The sequence below is a fragment of the Macrotis lagotis genome, chromosome 1, assembly GCF_037893015.1.
Source record: "Macrotis lagotis isolate mMagLag1 chromosome 1, bilby.v1.9.chrom.fasta, whole genome shotgun sequence".
In the NCBI taxonomy this organism is placed as follows: domain Eukaryota; kingdom Metazoa; phylum Chordata; class Mammalia; order Peramelemorphia; family Peramelidae; genus Macrotis; species Macrotis lagotis.
Genome location: NC_133658.1, coordinates 867,213,078 through 867,234,318, shown reverse-complemented (window position 1 = coordinate 867,234,318; position 21,241 = coordinate 867,213,078). Strand labels below are relative to the sequence as shown.

Below are 21,241 nucleotides of genomic sequence, written 5' to 3'. Positions count from 1 at the left end.
GGAGAGGAGATCTTATTAATGTGACAGTCCTACTTTCATAAGATTGGGAATCTCTGGTCTAGTGATGGAAGCCAATAGATAAAGTCAGACCTGAGTGTAGGTGTAGCTCTCTATAATCCTTGCTCTGGGACCTCAGGCAAGTCCCTATCTTTTAGAAGGGAAAAAAAAACCACAGTAAACTATAAAACCAGAACAATCACAACTTCAGAAGGGTTTTGAGACATAATTAACACTTCTGAGCCCCTTTGAAATCTTCGAATAAAAGGGCCCTCTTTATAAGTGCCAATTAGTAATAATGACTTGTTAGCTAAATAGTTTCCACATACACAAGGGAATTTATGGAAAATAAGCTGATACTTATTTAAATTCGTCATCTCTGCACTTGTTTTTATTTCTTAATTTTTAAATCAGGGCCTGAGATTTTATCAGTATAGGACACTTCCACTGTGGAAATTCCCTTCAACCAATACAGACTAAGCAGCTCTCTGTAATTTGTAGTCTTATAAATGGTTGACTGGGGTGTCACTGAGTGGATGAAAGACTTGCCTAGAATCATTCAACTAGTCAAAGACAAGTCTTGAATCTGTGACTTTCAGGTCAGATCTCTTACTACACTGCCATAATATCTCTTCTTCAGCATTCATGGAAAAATAATTACTATGAAGTAGGTTTTTAACACTAGAAGAACCCAGCCCATCAACTAATGCTATATACACACACACACACACACACACACACACACACACACACACACATATATATATATATATGTAAATATGTATATGTATGTATCTATATGGATATTATATATATGAAGAGAAAGAACTAGATATATAGATATTTTTATAACATACATGTGTATGTGTGTATATGACCTTGAAACAAAAATTTTCATCGACTATTTCCATTTTCTTTACCATAGAGATTTTAAAAAATGTCCTGTGTCAATTTGACTTGATTCTTCCAGGAATTTTTAAATTCCAGGGTTTTTTTTAAACTATATTTTCAGTTCCAAACTCTCTCCATTCCCTCAAGTACCTTCCCAACCCATTGAGAAGGCACACAGTATGATACCATTATACCCATGGTCCTGCAAAACAAATTTTCTCATTAATCATATTGAAAAAAAAGCAAGAAAAATTTAAAAAGGGGAGAAAATATTCTTCAGTCTGCCCTCAGAATTCATTAGTTCTCTTTCTGGAGGTGGAATTCTAGTCCTAAATCCTCTAATTTCCTCCAGCCTTGTTTTAGAGTACCTCTTTTAGCATGGACTCATAGGATTTGAGTTTAAAAAAGTATCTGAGAAATGATCCAGACCAATTCCCTCTCTGCCCCCTCCCCTCATTTCACAAATGAGTAAACTGAAGCACAGAGAGAGAAAATACACACACACACACACACACACACACACACACACACACACGCACACAACTCAAGGTCAAGCAACCAATAAGTAGCAGAACCAAGAGCTTGGCTTGACTTCAGCTATAAAATCAGAGGTTGAGACTCTAAGGTCCCATTCATTTTAACTTTCTGTTTTCCAGAGTCTTCTCTAGCTCCTATATCAGGAAAAGTTGCATGTGTCAAAAAAAGAAGAAAGATCATGGAATTTGAAGTTGATGACTCTCAGTTTAAATCTCAGTTTTTTTTCAGCTTAATAGTGTTGTATCCTTTGGAAAGTCTTGTTAAGCTCTGTGAGGCTTTTGACTTCCCCCCTCCAAAAAATGAAGGAGTGGGACTAACTAGATTGTGCCTTATGTCTCTCAATTTGTGCTTCTAGAACTTCACCTTCAGTTTTCCAAGGTTCCTCCCAGCTCACCCATTCTGCTGAGTCTCTCCCAAGTCTAACATTGTCTGCTACAACATGCCATCCAATCTCAATATCTTGTGTACTAATATCCCTTCCAGTCCTATTATAGTCTGAGCATGGTTCAGGGCAGTCTGGTCCTTCAGTTATAGGATTGGAACAAAAGGAACTATATGGAGTCCATCTAACAGTTAAGAAAAAGTTTGCTTAACCTTAGCATGGAAAGGATGTTCAGAAAAGACACAGCACTGCTTCAGATGGATGGAGCTCCTGAGTGTATTAGTTGTGATGACTGGCATGTCAGTGCCAGTCCTCCAAGTGTGAAGGACATTGACTCCTCATGGTCTGGCTTTTTTCCCTCTCTTTTAAGACATCAGGAAATAGTAATAGCAGCAGCTGGATTATCGGAGGCAGCTTCCCTGACTTTTAGAGGAAAAATTTACCTAATCTACTAGGCAGACAATGCTCCTCCTAGATGCTCCAAAACCTGGGAATCTATAAATGGTCCAACTTAAATAACTACTTTGGGGATATTCTTTGTGTTGAATGTATCTCTTATTTTTGCCTTCTTACACTGTTTCTGGATCTCATCCCATTTGGTCTATGGACATCCTTGTCTCCTGTCACTATGGCTGGGATTTCATATCTGCCCATTTTATTTTGCTTGCAGGAAAACTTGATTGGTGCACTGCTGGCTATTTTTGGACATCTCGTCGTCAGCATAGCCCTCAATCTCCAGGTGAGTGTCAGTCCTTGTGCCACTGAGGAAAATAAGCCAGAACTCAAAAAAAACTCTGGTTTAAGCCACCTTAGTTTGACATTAGGAAGGATATGACAAGCAAGTGAATTGGATTTGAGTGAGGGGGGTGCTGTACTCAATCTATCCTCCAGAGCCATCTGGAACCAGTGGCCAGAGAAGAATCAAGATGACTGGAGATGGCCCTAGAGTCAATTAAAGTGACTTGAGGAAGGTCACATAGCTGGTAAGTGTTAAGTGTCTGAGACTGGATTTGAACTCAGGTCCTCCACTGCACTATCTAGCTATACAACTGAAATATGAAATGGAAGGGCCCTCAATAACCTGGGACAAAGCACATTAACTTTTCTGGGGCTCAATTTTCTCATTTGTAGAATAAGAGAGTTGGATTAGATGATCTCCAAGAACCTTTAAACCATTAAATCTGTATTCCATCAAATCTGACCCAAAATGTCCTCAAGCAACCATCTCACTAATGGTCATCTGACCTTTGCTTGAATAGTTCTGGTGAGGGGGAACTCCCTCCCTCTTGAAGCAACCCATTCCATGTTGGGACAACTCTGTTAGGAGACTGTTCTGATTTCAAGATTAAATTTAGGTTTTTGAAATTTTCATACTTTGCTCCTAATTCTGCCCTAATGGGCCAAATAAAACAAATTAAATCTCTTTCAAATACTTGAAAATGACTTGTGTCCCATTCTGACTCTTCTTTGCACTAAGAATTCAGATTCTCATATGGAACTGAGTGGAAGTCTTTCTTCATCCTGAATGACTGCCCTCCAGTTTAACAATGTCCTTCCCTAAAATGTTGCCCAGGGTTGGACACAATACTCTACTTCTGATCCCTAGGCCAGAGTGTACTAGTCGATGGAGACAATCTCACGGTATAGCCATCAGCTGCCATGTAGTACCCCATTTATTAACTTTAAGCTTCTTGAGGGCAGGGACTATATCATTTTCTATCTTCATATTTCTAGCTTGGGGTTGTACATGGTTGACATTTTTTAGTGAATGAGCACCTTGCTTGCTAGATATTGCAAGGCCATTATGAATAGGCCAGACTAGAGTGGGCTTGATCTTCATCACTTTACTCATCAAACTCTGTTTGAATTATAGAAAGTTCTCTTACACACTTCTTTCCTTTTCTTCCTTGACACAGTATCTGACTGTTGAGAACTGGTTTAACCAGAACATCATCTAGCACATCAGTATAATCATTTTCTCAGTACTATTTGATTTCTTTTCCATTCAACAAATATTTATTGGGCAATATCCTAGGCCCTATGCTCATCTCCACAGAGAAGACAGTGGGGGAAAAAGACCCAGTACCTGCCATCATCAAAAACCTTATCATTGAATTGAGGAAGGAAAAAAATAGGCACTGGAAACTTTTAAGTGACATTTCAAGACATAGCAAGACAATGGAGTCAAGAAAGAGGTGGGGAATAGAGAGTTGAAAAAATACACACCCTCTAAGTTGAGAAATTTTGTCCTCTTTTTGTTATCTACAATGGGTAACTTTGAGTCTTTGTAGCAGATGCAACTTCACTGTCAAATAATCAATAAACATTTATTAAGTTAATAATTATTAATAATAATAATAAATTATTAATAAATCTACTAGGCTAAGTACTGGAATTCATAAAATTGTAGAATGAGAACTAGAAGGGACTTTTAGGGGTCATCAAGTTCAACCCCTCATTTTACAAATAAGGAAACTGAGGGGCATAGGAGTGGAATCATTTATCCAAGGGCACACAGGCAGCAAAAATGGGAAGTTGGATTTGAACTCAGGTCCAGGTGCCATTGCTCTTTCTGCTCTTAAAAAGTATATATGTATAAATGTGCTCCAGAGAGAATTGTTTTGTCACTGACTTATGGACCTCAGGTCAACAGTGACTACCGGGTCTCCTAAGAAATTCTGGTGAAGCATGCTGCCCTTCTCTGAACAGGGAGGTCATGGACACAGGGTGCAGATGGAGAAATACATTTTTCTATTTCTGGCTATCTCTGGCTTCTTTCAAGTCTCTGCAAAATTCTGCAAAAAGTCCTTCCTAGTAGTGTCTTTCCTCCAAGACTTCCCCTAATTTATCCTTTATCAGGCTTATTTGTATTTAGTTGTTTACAAGTTTCCTCCCACTTTATTTATTTACTTATTTATTTTTAGGTTTTTGCAAGGCAAATGGGGTTAAGTGACCGGTGTTCTATCCCCTGTGCCACCTAGCCATCCTGTCTCCCATTTTAGACTGGAAACTGAAGACAGGGATTATTTCTTTTCTTTATCCCCAGGCTTATTCCACAGTAGATACTTAATGGACTGACCAACAAAAGTGTGATGGGCTCTAGATGCAGAATGAGAATGTAACTTTGGGCATAGAAATTTGTTATGCTCAACCTACAAAGGTTTTGGTTCTCTTATATTTATTTAAAATTGGGGAAAGGGATAAAAGGAAGAGAAAATAAATGCTTATTTATGGCGGGGAGGTGTTCTACTAAATGGTAAAGCCCTCTTCCAAAGCCCCATTGTGACATGACCCTTGGTTCCTCTGCCATCAGAAAAAAAGGAAGGAAGAAAAGAAAGGACAGAAGAAAGGAAGATAGAAGGGAGACAAGGAAGAAAAAAGGAAGAAAGTCATTTTTAAAGTGCTTACTGTTATCTCATTTGATCCTCACAACAAGCCTTAGAGAAAAGTGCTATCTTGATTCTCGTTTTACATATAAGAAAACTGAGGCAAAGATTAAGTGGCTTGCCCAGGGTCACATCATTAGTTTCTGAGACCAGATTGACCTTGTGTCAATGGCCCTCCATCCACTGAGCCACCTAATGACATTTCTGAGACTGCTTCGGCAGGTCCTACCCTGCAGGAACCCTTTGGAGCATGAGCCCAGTAAAAGACTCTTTGTTTCTTCAAAGAACAAGACAGCTAAAGGTCAAGAGCCATCTTGTATCTTTAGTGGGGTGGGTTTTCTAGTCACAGAGACCCTCTAAGACTGTTTCCTAAGTCACAGGGGCTATGATCAGCACCAGTGGATGGAATATCCATCCCCAATCAAATCACAAGTCCTTGAAAAGGATTTGGGTATAGGAGAAGAAGTTGGACGAGAAAGCTCTGGGAATATTGTAGGAGGTCAGCCAATCCTCCCAGAATCAGTTTTCTAGTCCTGCCTAGGATGAGTGCTTGTTCTGTGACTGAGAACAAGTTATTTAACCTCTTCTGTCTCAGGCAGCCCTGTAAGACTGTAAATCACAGAGGAGTGGCCAAGGGAGTTTCCACACTCAGGAATCTGGGCCAGTTGTGTTTTTTTAATTAAATTTTTATCAATATGATGTTTGTTGATATATCACCTCCATTATTTCCCTCTACATTCCTCTCCCTCCTCCTCCCAGAGAGCCATCTCTTACAACAAATAGTTTTTTTAAAAGAAAAAGAGGGGGGGGCAGCTAGGTGGCACAGTGGCTAGAGCACTGGCCCTGGAGTCAGGAGTACTGAGTTCAAGTCCAGCCTTAATTACCTAGCTGTGTGGCCTTGGGCAAGCCACTTATCCCCATTGCCTTGCTAAAACCGAAGAGAGAGAGAGAGAGACAGAGAGAGACAGAGAGAGAGAGACAGAAATCAGTACTATCAATCAATTCATTTTTTTAGCATCCTACATTATCTAGAGTTCCATGGATTCCCTGTTTCCTACTTCTCAGGAGTGGAGGACCTCACTCTTCCTTGGAGGTCAAACTCATTCTTTGTAATTTTGCAGTGTTCACCCTACTCTATATTTCTCTAAGGAACAAAACAAACAAGGTTCAATGGGGTTTTGATTATTGTGTTTTTCTTTGCATTTACATCATTGTAGTTATTGTGTATATTGTTTTCTACTTTAAGTGACAAAAGAATTATTAACTATAACAGAGGAGGATATGGGAATTCTCCCATATAGATAAAAATAGCAAATCACCAGCTCAAGTGTTAAGTTTTGAGACTGAACTGTTTTAATCCTACCTTATATAATACATATTTGTAGAATTGGTAAAAAAAAAAAAAGTCAAATATTTAACATGAGAGGATGGTGGACCATTTTAGGAAGAACATGGACAGACTGGAACCTGGCCAGATAAAGATGTCTTTAGGGCTTGATAATAATGCCCTTTGAGGATCAACTGAAGAAATTGTTTATTAAGTCCTGTTGACTTTACCTCCATTAACACCTTCTCTCCTCTGATATTGCTACCACCTTAATGAAGGCCCTACTTGCCTCACACCTGGAGCTGCCTACTTCACATATGTCCCCACCATGGGTCATCCTGTACTAAGTCACTAAAAGTGATTTTCCTAAAACTCATGTCACCTTCACACTCAGTAAATTCCAGTGGCTCCCTATCTCTTCCAGGATCAAATATAAAACTCTCTAGCATATAATGCCCTTCATAACCCATTCCCCCCATTTTTAGTCTTCACATACTTAACATCCCCCACTCATCATGTACTCTATGATCCAATGTCACTGATCTCCTCTCTATTCCTCAACAAAGGTATTCCATTTCTCAGCTCCAGACATGGTCACTGACAGTCCCTCCCATACCTGGAATGCTCCCTTTTCTCTTCTCCATCTCCTGGCTTCCCTGACTTCCTTCAAGTCTCATCAAAATAAATAAATAAATAAACATCTTGTTATTTGTTATTATTCTAGTTTCTGCCCTCAAGGGGCTTATAGTCGAATGAGTAAGACAACATGCAACAATCATACAAATTATATGTAGGATAAATGCAGGCAACAGAGCAAGGCACTAGAATCAAGGGGACCTGGAGAGGCTTCCCATTTATTAGCCAGCTGAACTGGGATTGGTCAAGATGGACAAGAGAAGGCCTAGAAATAGTATGATAGGGGGCAGCTAGGTGGCGCAGTGGATAAAGCACTGGCCCTGGAGCCATGAGGACCTGAGTTCAAATCCAGCCTCAGGCATTTAATAATTACCTAGCTCTGTGACCTTGAGCAAGTCACTTAACCTCATTGCCTTGCCAAAAAAAAAAAGAAGTAGTATAATATTCTAAAATTTGAAGCTTATATGGAGGAAGGATTATACTTTTTCTTTTTGGCCTCCAAGGGCAGAGCTAGATGTTCTCTAATGTATGTGGGGGGGGGGGAGCCTTTCTAATAAGAGCTCTCCAAAAATGGGTTGTCTTGGGAGGTTGTTCTTCACTAAGAGGTGAAAGGTCAAAGGGAAGTCTGGTCCACCACTTGTTGCTTAGAAATAGATAGAAATAGATAGAAATAGAATGGCACATAATAAATGTTTATTAGCTGATTGACATAACCTGGGTAGGTGCCTCCCTGCTCTGAGAATCATAGAATCATTGAATTTTAAAGCTAGAAGGGACTTTAAAGAGCCCTCTAGTGTAGTGTAATGTCCTAATTTTAAGGATGAGGAAACAGAGGCTCGGTGAATTTATGGGATTTGCCCAAGGTCACATAGGAGCAAAGTTGGGTCTCTTGACTTCCATTTCATTATTCAGAGACAAAACAGCACAATTCAGATGTGAAGCATCCACGCTCATCATAAGGCCAATGATTTGTCCTAATCTTGTGTTCTTAGGAAGATGCCTTAGAGATGATGTAGTCCAGTACTCTTATTTTATAGGTGAGAAAACCCAAGATCTGTGATTGCCCCAAGTCACACAATAAATAAATAACTAAAATGGGATCATAAGATCAGAAATTTAGAGCTGGAGGGAGTCTCCAAAGAAAACACCTTCCAAGTGTACACAAATTTGAATTCACAATGTACACATTGAATTTGAATTGAAGTGTATGAAGAATTTGAACCAAGATCCTGACTCCAAGCCAGAGCCCTTGTTTTGAGTCTGACTCCCAATCTGATATCCTTTCCACTCTCTACCTCTTGTTTTATCCTTTTAGAAATACAGCCACATCCGACTAGCAGGTTCTAAGGATCCCCGGGCCTACTTCAAGACAAAGACATGGTGGCTTGGCCTGTTCCTGATGCTTCTGGGGGAACTGGGGGTGTTCTCATCCTACGCCTTTGCACCTCTCTCCCTGATTGTGCCCCTCAGCGCAGTCTCTGTCATTGGTAAGATAAATGGAAGTTCATATGTGACTGCATGTCCTTGGAAGAGTCAGGACTAGGTAACTAGAAAAAACTCCACAAACTCACCTGGGCAGGCAACATTTCCAATTGCTCTGGACTTGGGGAGAGAAGGGGAAATAGAGACCTGGAACATGGGTAGGAGGATCCCAATAAGGAAAACATCCTACTTATCCTAGGAAAAAGAAGGCAAGGAGGGAAGGCACAGCCTTCTCGGGCCATCTTGTAGCTTCATTTTTAAGCCTATTTATTTTTGCCAACCATCCAGGCCAATGTACTCATTTTACAAAAAGGGGAACTAAGTCCCAGAGATGGGAAATGATCTAGTTTAGGTTACATTATTAATAACAAAGCTCGAATATAGGTCTCTATTAGCATAGGAACATAGAATAAGACCTGCTTGTTTAGAGGCTCCTTCATCAAGAATTCCTACACCAATTAAATCTCAGATCATAAAGGCAACAAGGTGGTGTCATAGTGAACAGAACACCAGATTTGGATTCAGGAAGACTCATCTTCCTGAATTCAAATGCAGGCTCAGATACTTACTAGCTATGTGATCCTGGACAAGTCACTTAATCCTGTTTGACTTAGTTTCCTCATCTGTAAACATGAGCTGGAGAAGGAAATGGCAAACTGTATCTTTGCCAAGAAAACCCTAAATGGGGTCGTGAAGAGTTGGACATAACTAAAACTGACCACCAAAACAATAGAACATCAATTTAGAACTGGAGGAGACTCCCTCATGTAACTCCTTCATTTAATTAGATGGGGAAACTGAGGCCAGAGAGGTTAAGCAACTTGCCCAAGTTCACCCAGCTAATAAACATTGAAGGCATAACTTGAACCATCTCCCATCTTCCTGATTTCAAATCAAGGGTTAGCAAGGGTGATTGTTTGAGAAGACTTAGACCTATAGAAAAGAAAGCAAAGTGGAATTCAGTGTAGATTTGACGTAAGCCTTTTCACTTCTTTCTTGGTCCTGCATGTTTTGTTTTGTTTTTTTCTACAGCCAGTGCCATAATAGGAATCATATTTATCAAAGAAAAATGGAAACCCAAAGATTTTCTGAGTAAGTTTTCTAATTTTTCATTTTCTTTCTTTCATTTACTTTTCCTAATATGACCCTCTTCCCTGAGGGTAATTGGGTTTTCTTCCCCACCCCATTCCTGGTCTTAATAACTGCAACCTGGTCATGAGCAATACTGACTTCATCTATTTTCCTTTCTGTGAAGTTTGGGGTTGAGGACTAAGGAAGGAGGACAGGAATGTTTTTGTTCTTTAGTCACTGGCTTTTTGTTTGTAAGACTATTGAATGCTAAAATTGTGCTATTGTTTTGTTTGGACTTTCTTGACCTGAAATGCCAGGCTAACTTCTAATCACAAATCACCGTGTTACCCTGACCAGCATCTTTCTTTCTTTGACTCTCACCTCCATGAAGATATAACCCCATGCACTAATTTACTATCTTTATTTCTTGTACCCCTGTTTTCCCCCCACAGGGCGTTATGTTTTGTCTTTTGTAGGTTGTGGTTTGGCCATCATAGGCACTTACTTACTGGTCACATTTGGACCCAACAGTCATGAAAAGATGACGGGAGAAAACATCACCAAACACTTAGTGAGCTGGCCATTTCTTTTATATATGGTAAGAGAATTCCCTTAGAAGGCACAGCTGGGGTATAAATGCCTTTAGGAGACAGCATTTGTATTTTTCTCTTTTTAAAATGTGTTTATGTAAGGTATTTGAGTTGGAAAAGTGACAGAGTGAAAGGAACCTTAGAACATAGAATATCAGAACCTTAGAACATAGAATGTCAGAGATGGGAGGACCTTTAGAACCCATAATGTCAGAATAGGAGGGACGTTAGTAGGGACCTCTAGAATGTCAGAGTTGAAAGGGATATTAGAATATAGAATATCAGAATGGGAAGAACCTTAGAATGTAGAATGTCAGAGTTGGATAGGACCTTAGAACATAGGATGTCAGAGTGGGAGAGACCTTGGAACTTGGCATATCAGAGCTGGAAGGGATCTTAAAAACCAAAATGGCAAAGCTTGGAAGCCCTTTAGAAAAGAGAGAGTGCCAGAGCTGGGAAGGCTCTTAGAACATAGAATAGTGGAATGGACCTGAGAACATAGAATATCACATTGGGAGGGACCTTAGAACCTGATATGTCAAGAGTTTGTTCTTAGAACCTAGAATATAAAACTGGAAGGGACCTTAGAACAGACAATGTCAGCCATTAAAACTTAAAAATTCATTAAAACTTGGAGAGGGGAGGAAGGAAGAGAAATTTATTTTTTTTTCAACAATCTAAGATTTTGCTATTGTGAATATCACTTCCACTAATGCATATCACACCTAACTTCATTTAATAAACAATCTTTAGTAGAGATAGTATATCATAGTGGATACAACAATGGCCTTGGCATTAGGAAGACTGGTTTAAATTCCACTTCTGATATTAGTGACTATGTGACCCTGGGTTAAGTCCCTTTACTTTTCCAGGTCTTCTTTTCCTTATCTGTAAAACCCAAGGGGTGGAGAGTGGGAAGAGTTTGGACAAAATGGCCTTTAAGTTTTCTTCCAGCTCTAAATCTATGAGCTTTCACCAAAAAATTCATTGCCTTGTGGTTAACCTGGTGATAAATGTCTCTGAGCATTGATAATAACTACAATAATTGGCACTTGAAAGTTGGCAAAGTTTACCCCATTCTCCCTATTTCTGTTCGTTGCCCACCAGTTGAAGGAACTCTGAGTGCTTAAGCTTGGGGAGTCTAAACCTTGGTCCAGCTACTTGAAGGTTGTTGTGGAAGATAAATTAGCCTTTTTTCTGGTTGACACTGGAGGGCATAATCAGGAATAATGATTGGAATTTACAAAGAGACAAATCTAAGTCTGATGTTATGTTGGGAAGAGTTTCTTCCTCTTGGAATTCTCCTTAAAGTGCAATGGGCTGCCTTGAGATGGTGGGTTCTCCTCTACAAGAGTCCTTCAAGCAGTTGTGGGATGCCTCCTTGAATAATGTCTTATCCTAGAAGTTATTATTGGATATGATTTGAAAATGATGCCCACAGAGTTCTCTCTCAGCTCTCAAATTCTATGATTTTCTGAGCCCATTTGAGTCTCACAACAACCCAATGAGATAAGTTTTATAATTATTACTGTCCTACTTTTACAGATAAGGAAACTGAGATTCAGGTAAAGGGACTTGCCAGGATACCATTAGTCATGTCCTCAGTCTACCCCATCCTGCCTCCAGGCTTAACCAAGATGGTTTTCAGGTGATAGGTCCACTCTCCATCACTCTCTTATTATTTCTCAGAGCTTCCTTGCTAGGTGGTAAAGAGAGCACAGGGCTTCCATAGACTGGGAGGACAAGGACACCCCATAGTGTTGTTTGGTCTCAGGAAAGGGTTTTCCTGGAGAGTTTTTATATAGATAGAATTATGAGTGGTACAGAGTTTACGTGGATGAGTATGGATTATTGTTTATCTCTTCTTTTGTAGCTTGTGGAGATCATTGTGTTCTGCTTACTGCTGTATTTCTATAAGGAGAAAAATGTCAACTACATAGTCGTGATCCTCCTCTTGGTCGCTCTTCTTGGTGAGAATTGTCTTCTTTTTTCTTTGTTTTTGTTTCCCTTCCTCCCTCCCTCCCCTCCTTCCTATCTTTCTTCCTCTCTTCCCTCCTCCCCTCTCTTCTTTTTTTTTTAGGTTTTTTTTTATGCAAGGCAAATGGGGTTAAGTGGCTTGCCCAAGGCCACACAGCTAGGTAATTATTAAGTGTTTGAGACTGGATTTGAACCCAGGTACTCCTGACTCCAAGGCCGGTGCTTTATCCACTATGCCACCTAGCCGCCCCCCTCCCCTCTCTTCTTTTCTCTCTTTTATTATCTTCTCCCTTCCCTACCTCTCCCTTCCCCGCAAAAAAAAAAGGCTGAGATTAATTGAGCTGTGATAAATTGCTGAATTTTCCAATGAGAGTTCATGAACCCCCTTTATTATGGCAAAAAAACACACCCCAAAACAATTTTGCTTTTGTGTCAGTAGTTGGTTTTTAATCAGATGTCTTTATTTGGGAAGGTCACTTGAGAAGTGAGACTACAGTTGTCATGTGAAAGTAGTCATTAAGAGGGAGGTACCATGGTATAGGGAAGACAGGTTCAGATCTGGCCTTTGACACTATATATGGGTGACCATGGATTCAATCCTTCATTTGATCCTTATTATATATATTGTGACCTTGGATAAATATGTGATTTTTTACCCTCTCTGGGCCTCAGTTTCCTCATCTGTAAAAGGAGAAAGTTGGACTCAACTGGGCCCTTCCAACTTTGCATCTATGATTATGTATGAAGTTAGTATAAATATGCATAGACATATATGGGCATGTACATGTCTGTGTGGGGGCTTTCCTATACATCCATTCACACATAAACACAATTACGTTTATAGATATAGATCTCTCTGTGTCAATCTTATAGATAAGGATCTGTTTGTCGTCTAGTCAATTCAGTCATGCCCAACTTTTTGTGACCTATTTGGAGTTTTCTTGGCAAAGATCCTTGAGTATTTTTCCATTTCCTTCTCCAGCTCGATTTACAGATGAGAAAACTGAGGCAAACAGTTTTAGTGATTTGCCCAGGGTCACACATCTACTAAGTGTCTGAGGCCAGGCCCTATCCACCATGCTACCTAGCTGCCATAAATACATACATATATTTATATATTATCTACCATAGATAGATAGATTGATAGAGTATTGATTTAAAGCTTAGCAGCCCCCTAGCCTGATATGCATACCCATACACCCATATCTATATTTATCTATCTCCCTTTCTACCTACCTACATTCATATATGCATACATAGAAAAACACATATACATAAATATAGGATGTGTGAGTGGGTGTTGGGGGGACTAGAGAATTGCTAACCCTTTTATTTTTACTTTGAGACTGAGTTTCCCTAACTTGCCCAGGCTGGCCCATCAGCCACTTGTGATTCATCATGCTGACAGGAACAAGTGCTTTAACCTGCCCAGTTTCTGGCCTGGGGAGGCTTGCCCTTCCTTAGGCAATTTACTGACCATTTATCAGGGGCTTTCTGTAGTTTTAGACTTAGGATAATCCCCCAAATGATGGGATTACAAGTATTCATCTCCTTCTCCCATACACAGAGGTTGATAATCTTTTTAAAAATGATGTGCCCAGGTCCTAAATCTTTTTCTTCTGATTTCTGGGAGGGGCAAGGGTACAGTCAAATGCTGGCCACTGCCTTAAACACAAGGGGGAGAGCCGTGTGATAGGCATGTCTCTGGCAGTAACAAGAACCCTAAGTCCTGTGCAGAGGGTTGAAAGAAGGTGTGGGCATGAGTGGAAGCAACATCAACCCACCCACATTGATGGCCAGAAGTACAGTGTCGACAGTGGGCACCTGTGCCACAAGTTACTATACCCTTGCCTAAGAAATTGACCTTATGGAGAAGAGGCACTTAATTGACTCTCAACTATTCTGACACCCTGAAAAATGTTGGGACTTTATAAAATTAGAATGAGAGAATCTTATATAGAACTAAGGATTTTAATGGTGCAGAGCCAAGGTGGCAACAAAAGAGGATTGTCTCTTAGGCTCTCTCTCATAAAACTTAAACTAAGGACTCTAAACTAAATTTTCGAGAGACAGAACCCACAGAGGGACCCAGTGAGGCAGTTCTCCTACTGCACCGGGTACAACATGAGAAAACAGCGGGGGACCTCCAGCCCTCGGGGTACACAGCTAGCAGTGTGGCCAAGGCAGTCCAAATCCAGGAAACAGAAGAAGGTGGGAGCTGTAAGCAGGAGCCCCCAGGGCATGAGCCCATTGAACCTAGGGAGGGGAGTGAAGAGAGACTACCCCTGGAACAGGACTCTTGGAGCCTGACCACATTCAGATCCTGAGCGCAGTCTAGGCCCCGCCATAGAACAGCAGGGCCCCCCCACCTTGGCCCCATGGCAGAGGGGGGTACTTATGGTCATTCACAGACCAGGAGGGAGGACAGAGCCTCATACGCTGATATCCTTGTGGGAGTGTCCCAAAAGCTCAGGAAGCACCCCAAAACCAGGGTCAGGATGGGAAAATGAGCAAGCAGAGAAACAAGAGGAACACCATTGAGAAATATTTTGCATATGAGATCAAGAAGGATCAAAACTCTCAGTCTGAAGATGAGAAAGCACAAGCTCATGCACCTAAACACTCCAAGAAAAACAGAAATTGGGCTCAGGCTATGACAGAGCTCAAAAAAGACTTTGAAAATCAAATGAGGGAGTTAGAAGAAAAACTGGGAAAAGAAAGGAGAGAGATGCAGGAAAAACATGAAAATGAAGTCAGCAGCCTAGTCAAGGAAATCCAAAAAAATGCTGAAGAAAATAGCATGCTAAAAACCAGCTTAGGTCAAATGGATAAAATAGTTCAAAAATTTAGTGAGGAGAAGAATGCTTTAAAAAGCAAAATTGGCCAGATGGAAAAAGAGATAAGAAAGCTCTCTGAGGAAAACAAATCCTTCAGACAAAGAATAGAATTCAGGGAGATTGCTGAATTTACGAGAAACCAGGATTCAATACTTCAAAACCAAAAAAATGAAAAATTAGAAGAAACTGTGAAATATCTCATTGAAAAAACAACATATGGAAAACAGACTTAGGAAAGATAATTTAAAAATTATTGGAATACCTGAAAGTCATGATCAGGAAAAGAGCCTTGACATCATTTTCAAAGAATTACTACAGGAAAATTGCCCTGATATCCTAGAAGCAGAGGGCAAAATAGAAATTGAGAGAATCCACCGATCCCCCCGAGAAAGAGATCTCAAAAAACCACCCCCTAGGAATATTATAGCCAAGTTCCAGAACTCCCAAGTCAAAGAGAAAATATTACAAGCAGCCAGAAGGACACAATTCAAATACCATGGAGCTGCAGTCAGGATCACATGGGACTTAGCAGCAACTACATTAAAAGCTCGTAGGACTTGGAATATAATATACCAGAAGGCAAAAGAACTTAGAATGCAACTGAGAATCAACTACCCAGCAAAACTTGAATGTCCTCTTCCAGGAAAAAAGATGGACTTTCAGTGAACCAGGGGAATTTCAAATGTTCCTGTTGGAATGGCCAGAGCTGAACAGAAGGTTTGATCTTCAAATACAGGACTCAGGTGAAGCATAGAGATTGGAGGAGAAGGGTAAAATATGAGGGACTTAATGATGATGAACTGCATGTATTCCTGTATAGAAAAATGACACTGATAATACTCATATGAACCTTCTCAATTAACAGAGCAGGTAGAAGGAGCTTTTATAGATGAAGCACAGGAGAGCTGAATTTGAAGATAAAATAGGGTGTAAAAATGGAGTCAATAGAAAAAAGGGAAATGTAATGGGAGAAAGAAAAAGGAGTGGGGGAATAGGCTAAGATATTTCATATAATAACATTTTCTTTATTACAATGAGCTATTGCAATGATATGGAAGGGGGGAAGGCGAGGGGGAATGAGGGAATCTTTGCTCTCATCAGAGGTGGCTAGAAGAGGAAACAGTATATATATGTGTGTATATATATATATATATATATATATATATATATATATATATACTCAATGGGGTATAGACATCTGGATTAAGAAGGGGGGGGACAGGGGGAAGCGGGGTGATGTGAGTGATGGAGGAGAGGATGGACCATGGGGGGAGAGTGGCCCGATATTACACATTTTCTTTTTTACTTCTTGCAAGGGAATGGGATTTGTTGGCCTGTCCGGGACCATAGGGCCACGTGGATGCTGGGTAAGGGGTGGTATGTGGGGGGGGGGGGCCTCTTGGCCCCAGGACTGGGGACCTGTCTGCTGCGCCACTCAACTACCCTGCAGCAGAGACAGAGTGAAAGGAGAGAGAACATATAGTTCATGGTAGTAGAGATGTATGAATGGAGGGAGTTGTGATCAGCAGTGGCAACGGTGGAAAAATATGGAAGTAACTTTTGTGATGGACATCCTAAAGGATGTGATCCATCCACAGCAGAGCTGGTGGTTTTGGAACACAGACTGAAGTACATTTTTTATTATTATTTTCTGGGGGGTGTTGCAGTGCAAATGGGACTGGGTGAACTGCCTGGGGCCGCACAGCTGGGTGATTGTTGGGTGTTTCAGACCAGATTTGGACCCAGGTGCTCCTGACTCAAGGGCCAGTGCTCTGTCTGCCACCCAGCCGCCCCTACTATTATTACTATTTTATTTTATTTTATTTTGGGTCTTTTGTTTTTGTTTTTTTTTTTTTTGGTTTTTGCTGGGCAGTGGGGTTGGGGTGGCTTGCATGTCACACAGCTGGGTGATTGTTGGGTGTACGGGGCCAGATATGGGCTTGGGTGCTCCTGGATCCAGGGCTGGTGCTCCATCCACTGCACCACCTGGCCATACCTACAATTATTACTATTTTTTTTATTTTAATTTCAGTTTTTTTCTCTCCCCTTTACTTTATCGCTCAAGCGAGTCTATATTTTTTGGGAGAGGGGCATATTGTTTACTCTTAAACAAGAATATTTTATTAATGTATAAAAAACAGTACTTGTACAAAATGAGATTAAGTAAATATTAAATTAAAAATAAATAAATAAATAATCAAGAAATAAAAAGAACTAAGGACTTTAAAGTCTTCTATCACAGAATCACATTTGGGAAGGGTCTTGCATACTCTTTAGGAATTATGTAACATTTTTAGATCTATATATTTAGTATCTTATTTTTTAATGAAATATTTAGAATTTTGGAACCACAAATTAAGAGTTGGGAGGGATTTTAAAGATTATGCAATCCCACCACTTCATTTTCCAAATTAAAAAAAACTCATTCCATTTGAATGGTAGCTTCCTTGAGATCAAGTATTGTTTTGTGCCTTTCTTGACCCCGCCCCCAGCACTAAGCCCAGAGCCTGGTCTTCAGTGGATTCTTGATAAGTAAGTGATATGTGAGAGAGGCCTGGCGGTCAAGTAGCCTCTATTGGAAGCTTCCAGTGTGAAGAATTCCTTTACCTTCTGGGACAACTTGTTCTAATTTTTGATAGTTCTTTTTCTTTTCTTTTTTTTCTTTTTGTAAAGCAATAGGGTTAAGTGACTTGTCCAGAATCACACAGCTAATTAAATATTAAGTGTCTGAGGTCAGATTTCAACTCAGGTCTTCCTGACTTCAGACCCGTGCTCTATCTACTCCACCACCTATCTGCTCCCATCAATTTTTTTCAGTTCTGATCAGATTTTTCCTTTTAGAAACAAATCAATTAAATCACACCTTTATCTGTCTTCCTATATTCCTAGTTCTTCCTTCTGCAGTCAAGCAGAACAAATCTGATCTTTTCTACCAGACTGTTCTTCAAATATTTAAAGACAACAAACAGTCCTATCACCTAAGACTTTTCTTCTCCAAATACTCTGTTGTTCTTAGGACCCTCCCAGCTCTGACTTTATGTTCTAAGAGCCCTCCCGGCTCTCACATCCAGGGTTCTAAGGACCCTCCCAATTCTGGCATCCCCTGTTCTAAGGACGCTCCCAGCTCTGACATCCTGGGTTCTAAGACCCTCCTAGCTCTGACATCCCCTATTCTAAGGGCCCTCCAAGCTCTGACATCCCTGGTTCTGAGGGCCTCCTGGCTCTGATATCCTGTGTTCTAAGGGTCTACCTGCTCTTGATTTTATAATCCTAATTAGACAGAATAAAACAAGAGAAAAAGGCAGCTTGGTTTTGTAAGAAATACTTAAATTAGCCTGTTTGCATATGTATTATAATCTCCGTATTATTAATTAAAGTAGTTATCCACTTTGATCGCTACCATTGTCTCCATAATGTAGCCTCAATTGGCAATCATGGAGGAGTCAGAGAGCTGGGTGGACTGGCTTAAGAGGCTTCAATAAAGGAAAGCAAACACGTTGGTCATTTCCTTGGAGGAAAGGTCAGAGAGATATAATTCAGTTTGTTGACTACAAGTGAGTTCAGCCAGATGGAGCCAGCTCTATCAAGATGGTGCCCAAGAAGCATAATGAACAGTATCAAGATCACAGACATTATTACTCTTGTTATGGCATAACATCACAGCAGGACAATGAAATTATATTTAGTAAGATCTCAATCTGCTAGTTTCTATATCGATCTTTCCAATCTCATCTTAGCCAGCAAGCATTTATTAAGCACCTGCACTTTGGTAGGCACTACAAACACAAAGATAAACATATTTAAATAATCACTGCTCCTAGAGCACTCACATTCTTTTGGGGGTGACAACATGTACTGTGCATGTCTTTAGAGAATAAATAAAAAAAAATAAAGGAAAAGAGTTGAAGAGAAGGTATTTTAGGAGAGAGAGCAGTATCAGTTGTGGAAATCAGACAAGATTTCACATACTGGAGTTAGATCTTGAAGGAGGATAGAGATTCTTTGAGGAGGAAGTGCTGTCCAGGTGGAGAGAGAGTGCTATTTGTGAGGTGCAGAGAAAAGGCTAATCTCCCTTGACCAGGGGTGGGAACCTTTTTTTTTTGCCAAGGGCCATTGGATATTTGTAACATTCACCTGCAATATTTGGTTAAATGTTTATTAATTCACCCCTCAAAAGGTCTTAGATTTATTGAATTTTGATTCCCATCTGTGGTTACCATGGCAGCATCAAACCACAGGCCTTATATGAGCCTGCCCCTGTCCTAGACTAAAGTGGGCAGGAAGGGAAGTTGTATATAATGAGAATGAAAAGTTATGTGGGGATTAGGTTATGCAGGCTTTAAAAACAAACCACCCTAAGTTACATTCTCACTCAATATTAATCACCTGCAGTATACCCAGGTAAACATTAAGTATGAAGAAGTGCACAAGATAGTGCATTGCCTTGAGGGCAACTCTGCCTTCAGGTTGCTCATGGTCTACTGCAGGGAGAAGCAGGGACACAGCATGCAAACCACTATTTACAAACAAGGTATAAACAGGATAAATTGGAGATACTAGTATGAAAATAGATTGGGAGGAATTTCCAGAAGAAGATGGGATTTGGGCTAGAACTTGAGACCCTGGGTGAGTGGCCCACTCTGTGAGCCCCTGTGACATTCTACATGCCCACTTGCAGATGCCTACACTATTGATAGAGTTATAATTTGATCCAGTCATTTCTGGGAAACAGTTTGAAATTCTTTGACCTAATGACCTCATTACTCTGACATTCTGATTTCCAAGAAGAGCATGAATAACAAAAAAAAAATTTTTTTAAGTCTACATATATCCTGTATCTAAAGACTCCATGAAAAATGGAAGTTGGGCTCAGGCAGTAACAGAGCTCAAAAAAGATTTTGAAAATCAAGTCAGAAAGATAAAAGAAAAATTGGGAAAAGAAATGAGAGAGATGCAGGAAAAAACATGAAAAAGAAGTCAGCAGCTTAGTTAAGGAAATCCAAAAAAATGCTGAAGAAAATAACATGTTAAAAAACCAGCATAGACCAAATGGATAAAACAGTTCAAGAAATTATTGAGGAGAAGAATGCTTTAAAAAGCAGAATTGGCCAGATGGAAAAGGAGATAAGAAAGCTCTCTGAGGAAAACAAATCCTTCAGGTCTAGAATGAAACTAAAGGAAGCGGATGACTTTACAAAAAGTCAAGACATAATACTTCAACACCAACAGAATGAAAAATTAGAAGAAAATATGAAACATCTCATTAAAAAAAACTGATATGGAAAACAAGATTCAGGAAAGATAATTTTAAAATTATTGGGATACCTGAAAGTCATGATCAAGAAAAGAGCCTTGACCTCATTTTTAAAGAAACCCTACAGGAAAAATGTCCTGATAGCCTAGAAGCAGAGGGCAAAATAGAAATTGAGAGAATCCACCAATCTCCCCCAAAAAGAGATCCAAAAAAACAAACAACTACCAGGAATATTATAGCCAAGTTCCAGAGCTCCCAAGTCAAAGAGAAAATGTTACAAGCAGCCAGAAGAACACAATTCAAATATCGTGGAGCTATAGTCAGGATCACACAGGACTTAGCAGAAACTATGTTAAGGGCTCGATGGGCTTGGAATATAATATTCCGTAAGGCAAAGGAACTTGGAATGCAACTGAGAGTCAACTACCCGGCAAAACTGAACATCTTCCAGGGGAAAAGATGGATTTTCATGAACCAGGGGGATTTCAAATCTTCCTGTTGAAATGACCAGAGCTGAACAGAAACTTTGATCTTCAAATGCAGGATTCAGGTGAAGCATAGAGAGTGGAGGAGAAGGGTAAGTTATGAGGGACTTAATGATGATGAATTGCATGTATTCCTGCATAGAAAAATGATACTGATAATACTCATTTGAAACTTCTCATTTAATAGAGCAGGTAGAAGGAGCTTTTGTAGATTCAGCACAGGAGAGAGCTGAATTTGAAGATATAATATATTATAAAATGGAGTTAATGGCTAAAAGGGAAATGCACTGGGAATGAGAGAAAGGAAAGGTAGAATTAGGCTAAGATATTTCATATAAAAGATGATTTTTTATTTTTTTTGCAATGAGCTTTTGCAGTGATATGGGAGA

At 39.9% G+C, this 21,241-nt stretch overlaps 1 protein-coding gene across 2 annotated transcripts in view; it reads left to right on the top strand.

The window, feature by feature from the left end:
* Positions 1 to 21,241, top strand: part of NIPAL3 (NIPA like domain containing 3) — a 60,064-nt gene that overhangs the window by 20,986 nt on the left and 17,837 nt on the right. The window contains exons 3-7 of one of the 2 annotated variants that reach the window (XM_074218116.1): positions 2,478 to 2,546; positions 8,472 to 8,643; positions 9,671 to 9,730; positions 10,186 to 10,307; positions 12,173 to 12,269. In XM_074218116.1, coding sequence (XP_074074217.1) covers positions 2,478 to 2,546; positions 8,472 to 8,643; positions 9,671 to 9,730; positions 10,186 to 10,307; positions 12,173 to 12,269 — 520 coding nt within the window. Of the gene's footprint in view, positions 1 to 2,477; positions 2,547 to 8,471; positions 8,644 to 9,670; positions 9,731 to 10,161; positions 10,308 to 12,172; positions 12,270 to 21,241 lie in introns of both variants that reach the window. The other variant, XM_074218115.1, reaches the window with a different exon arrangement.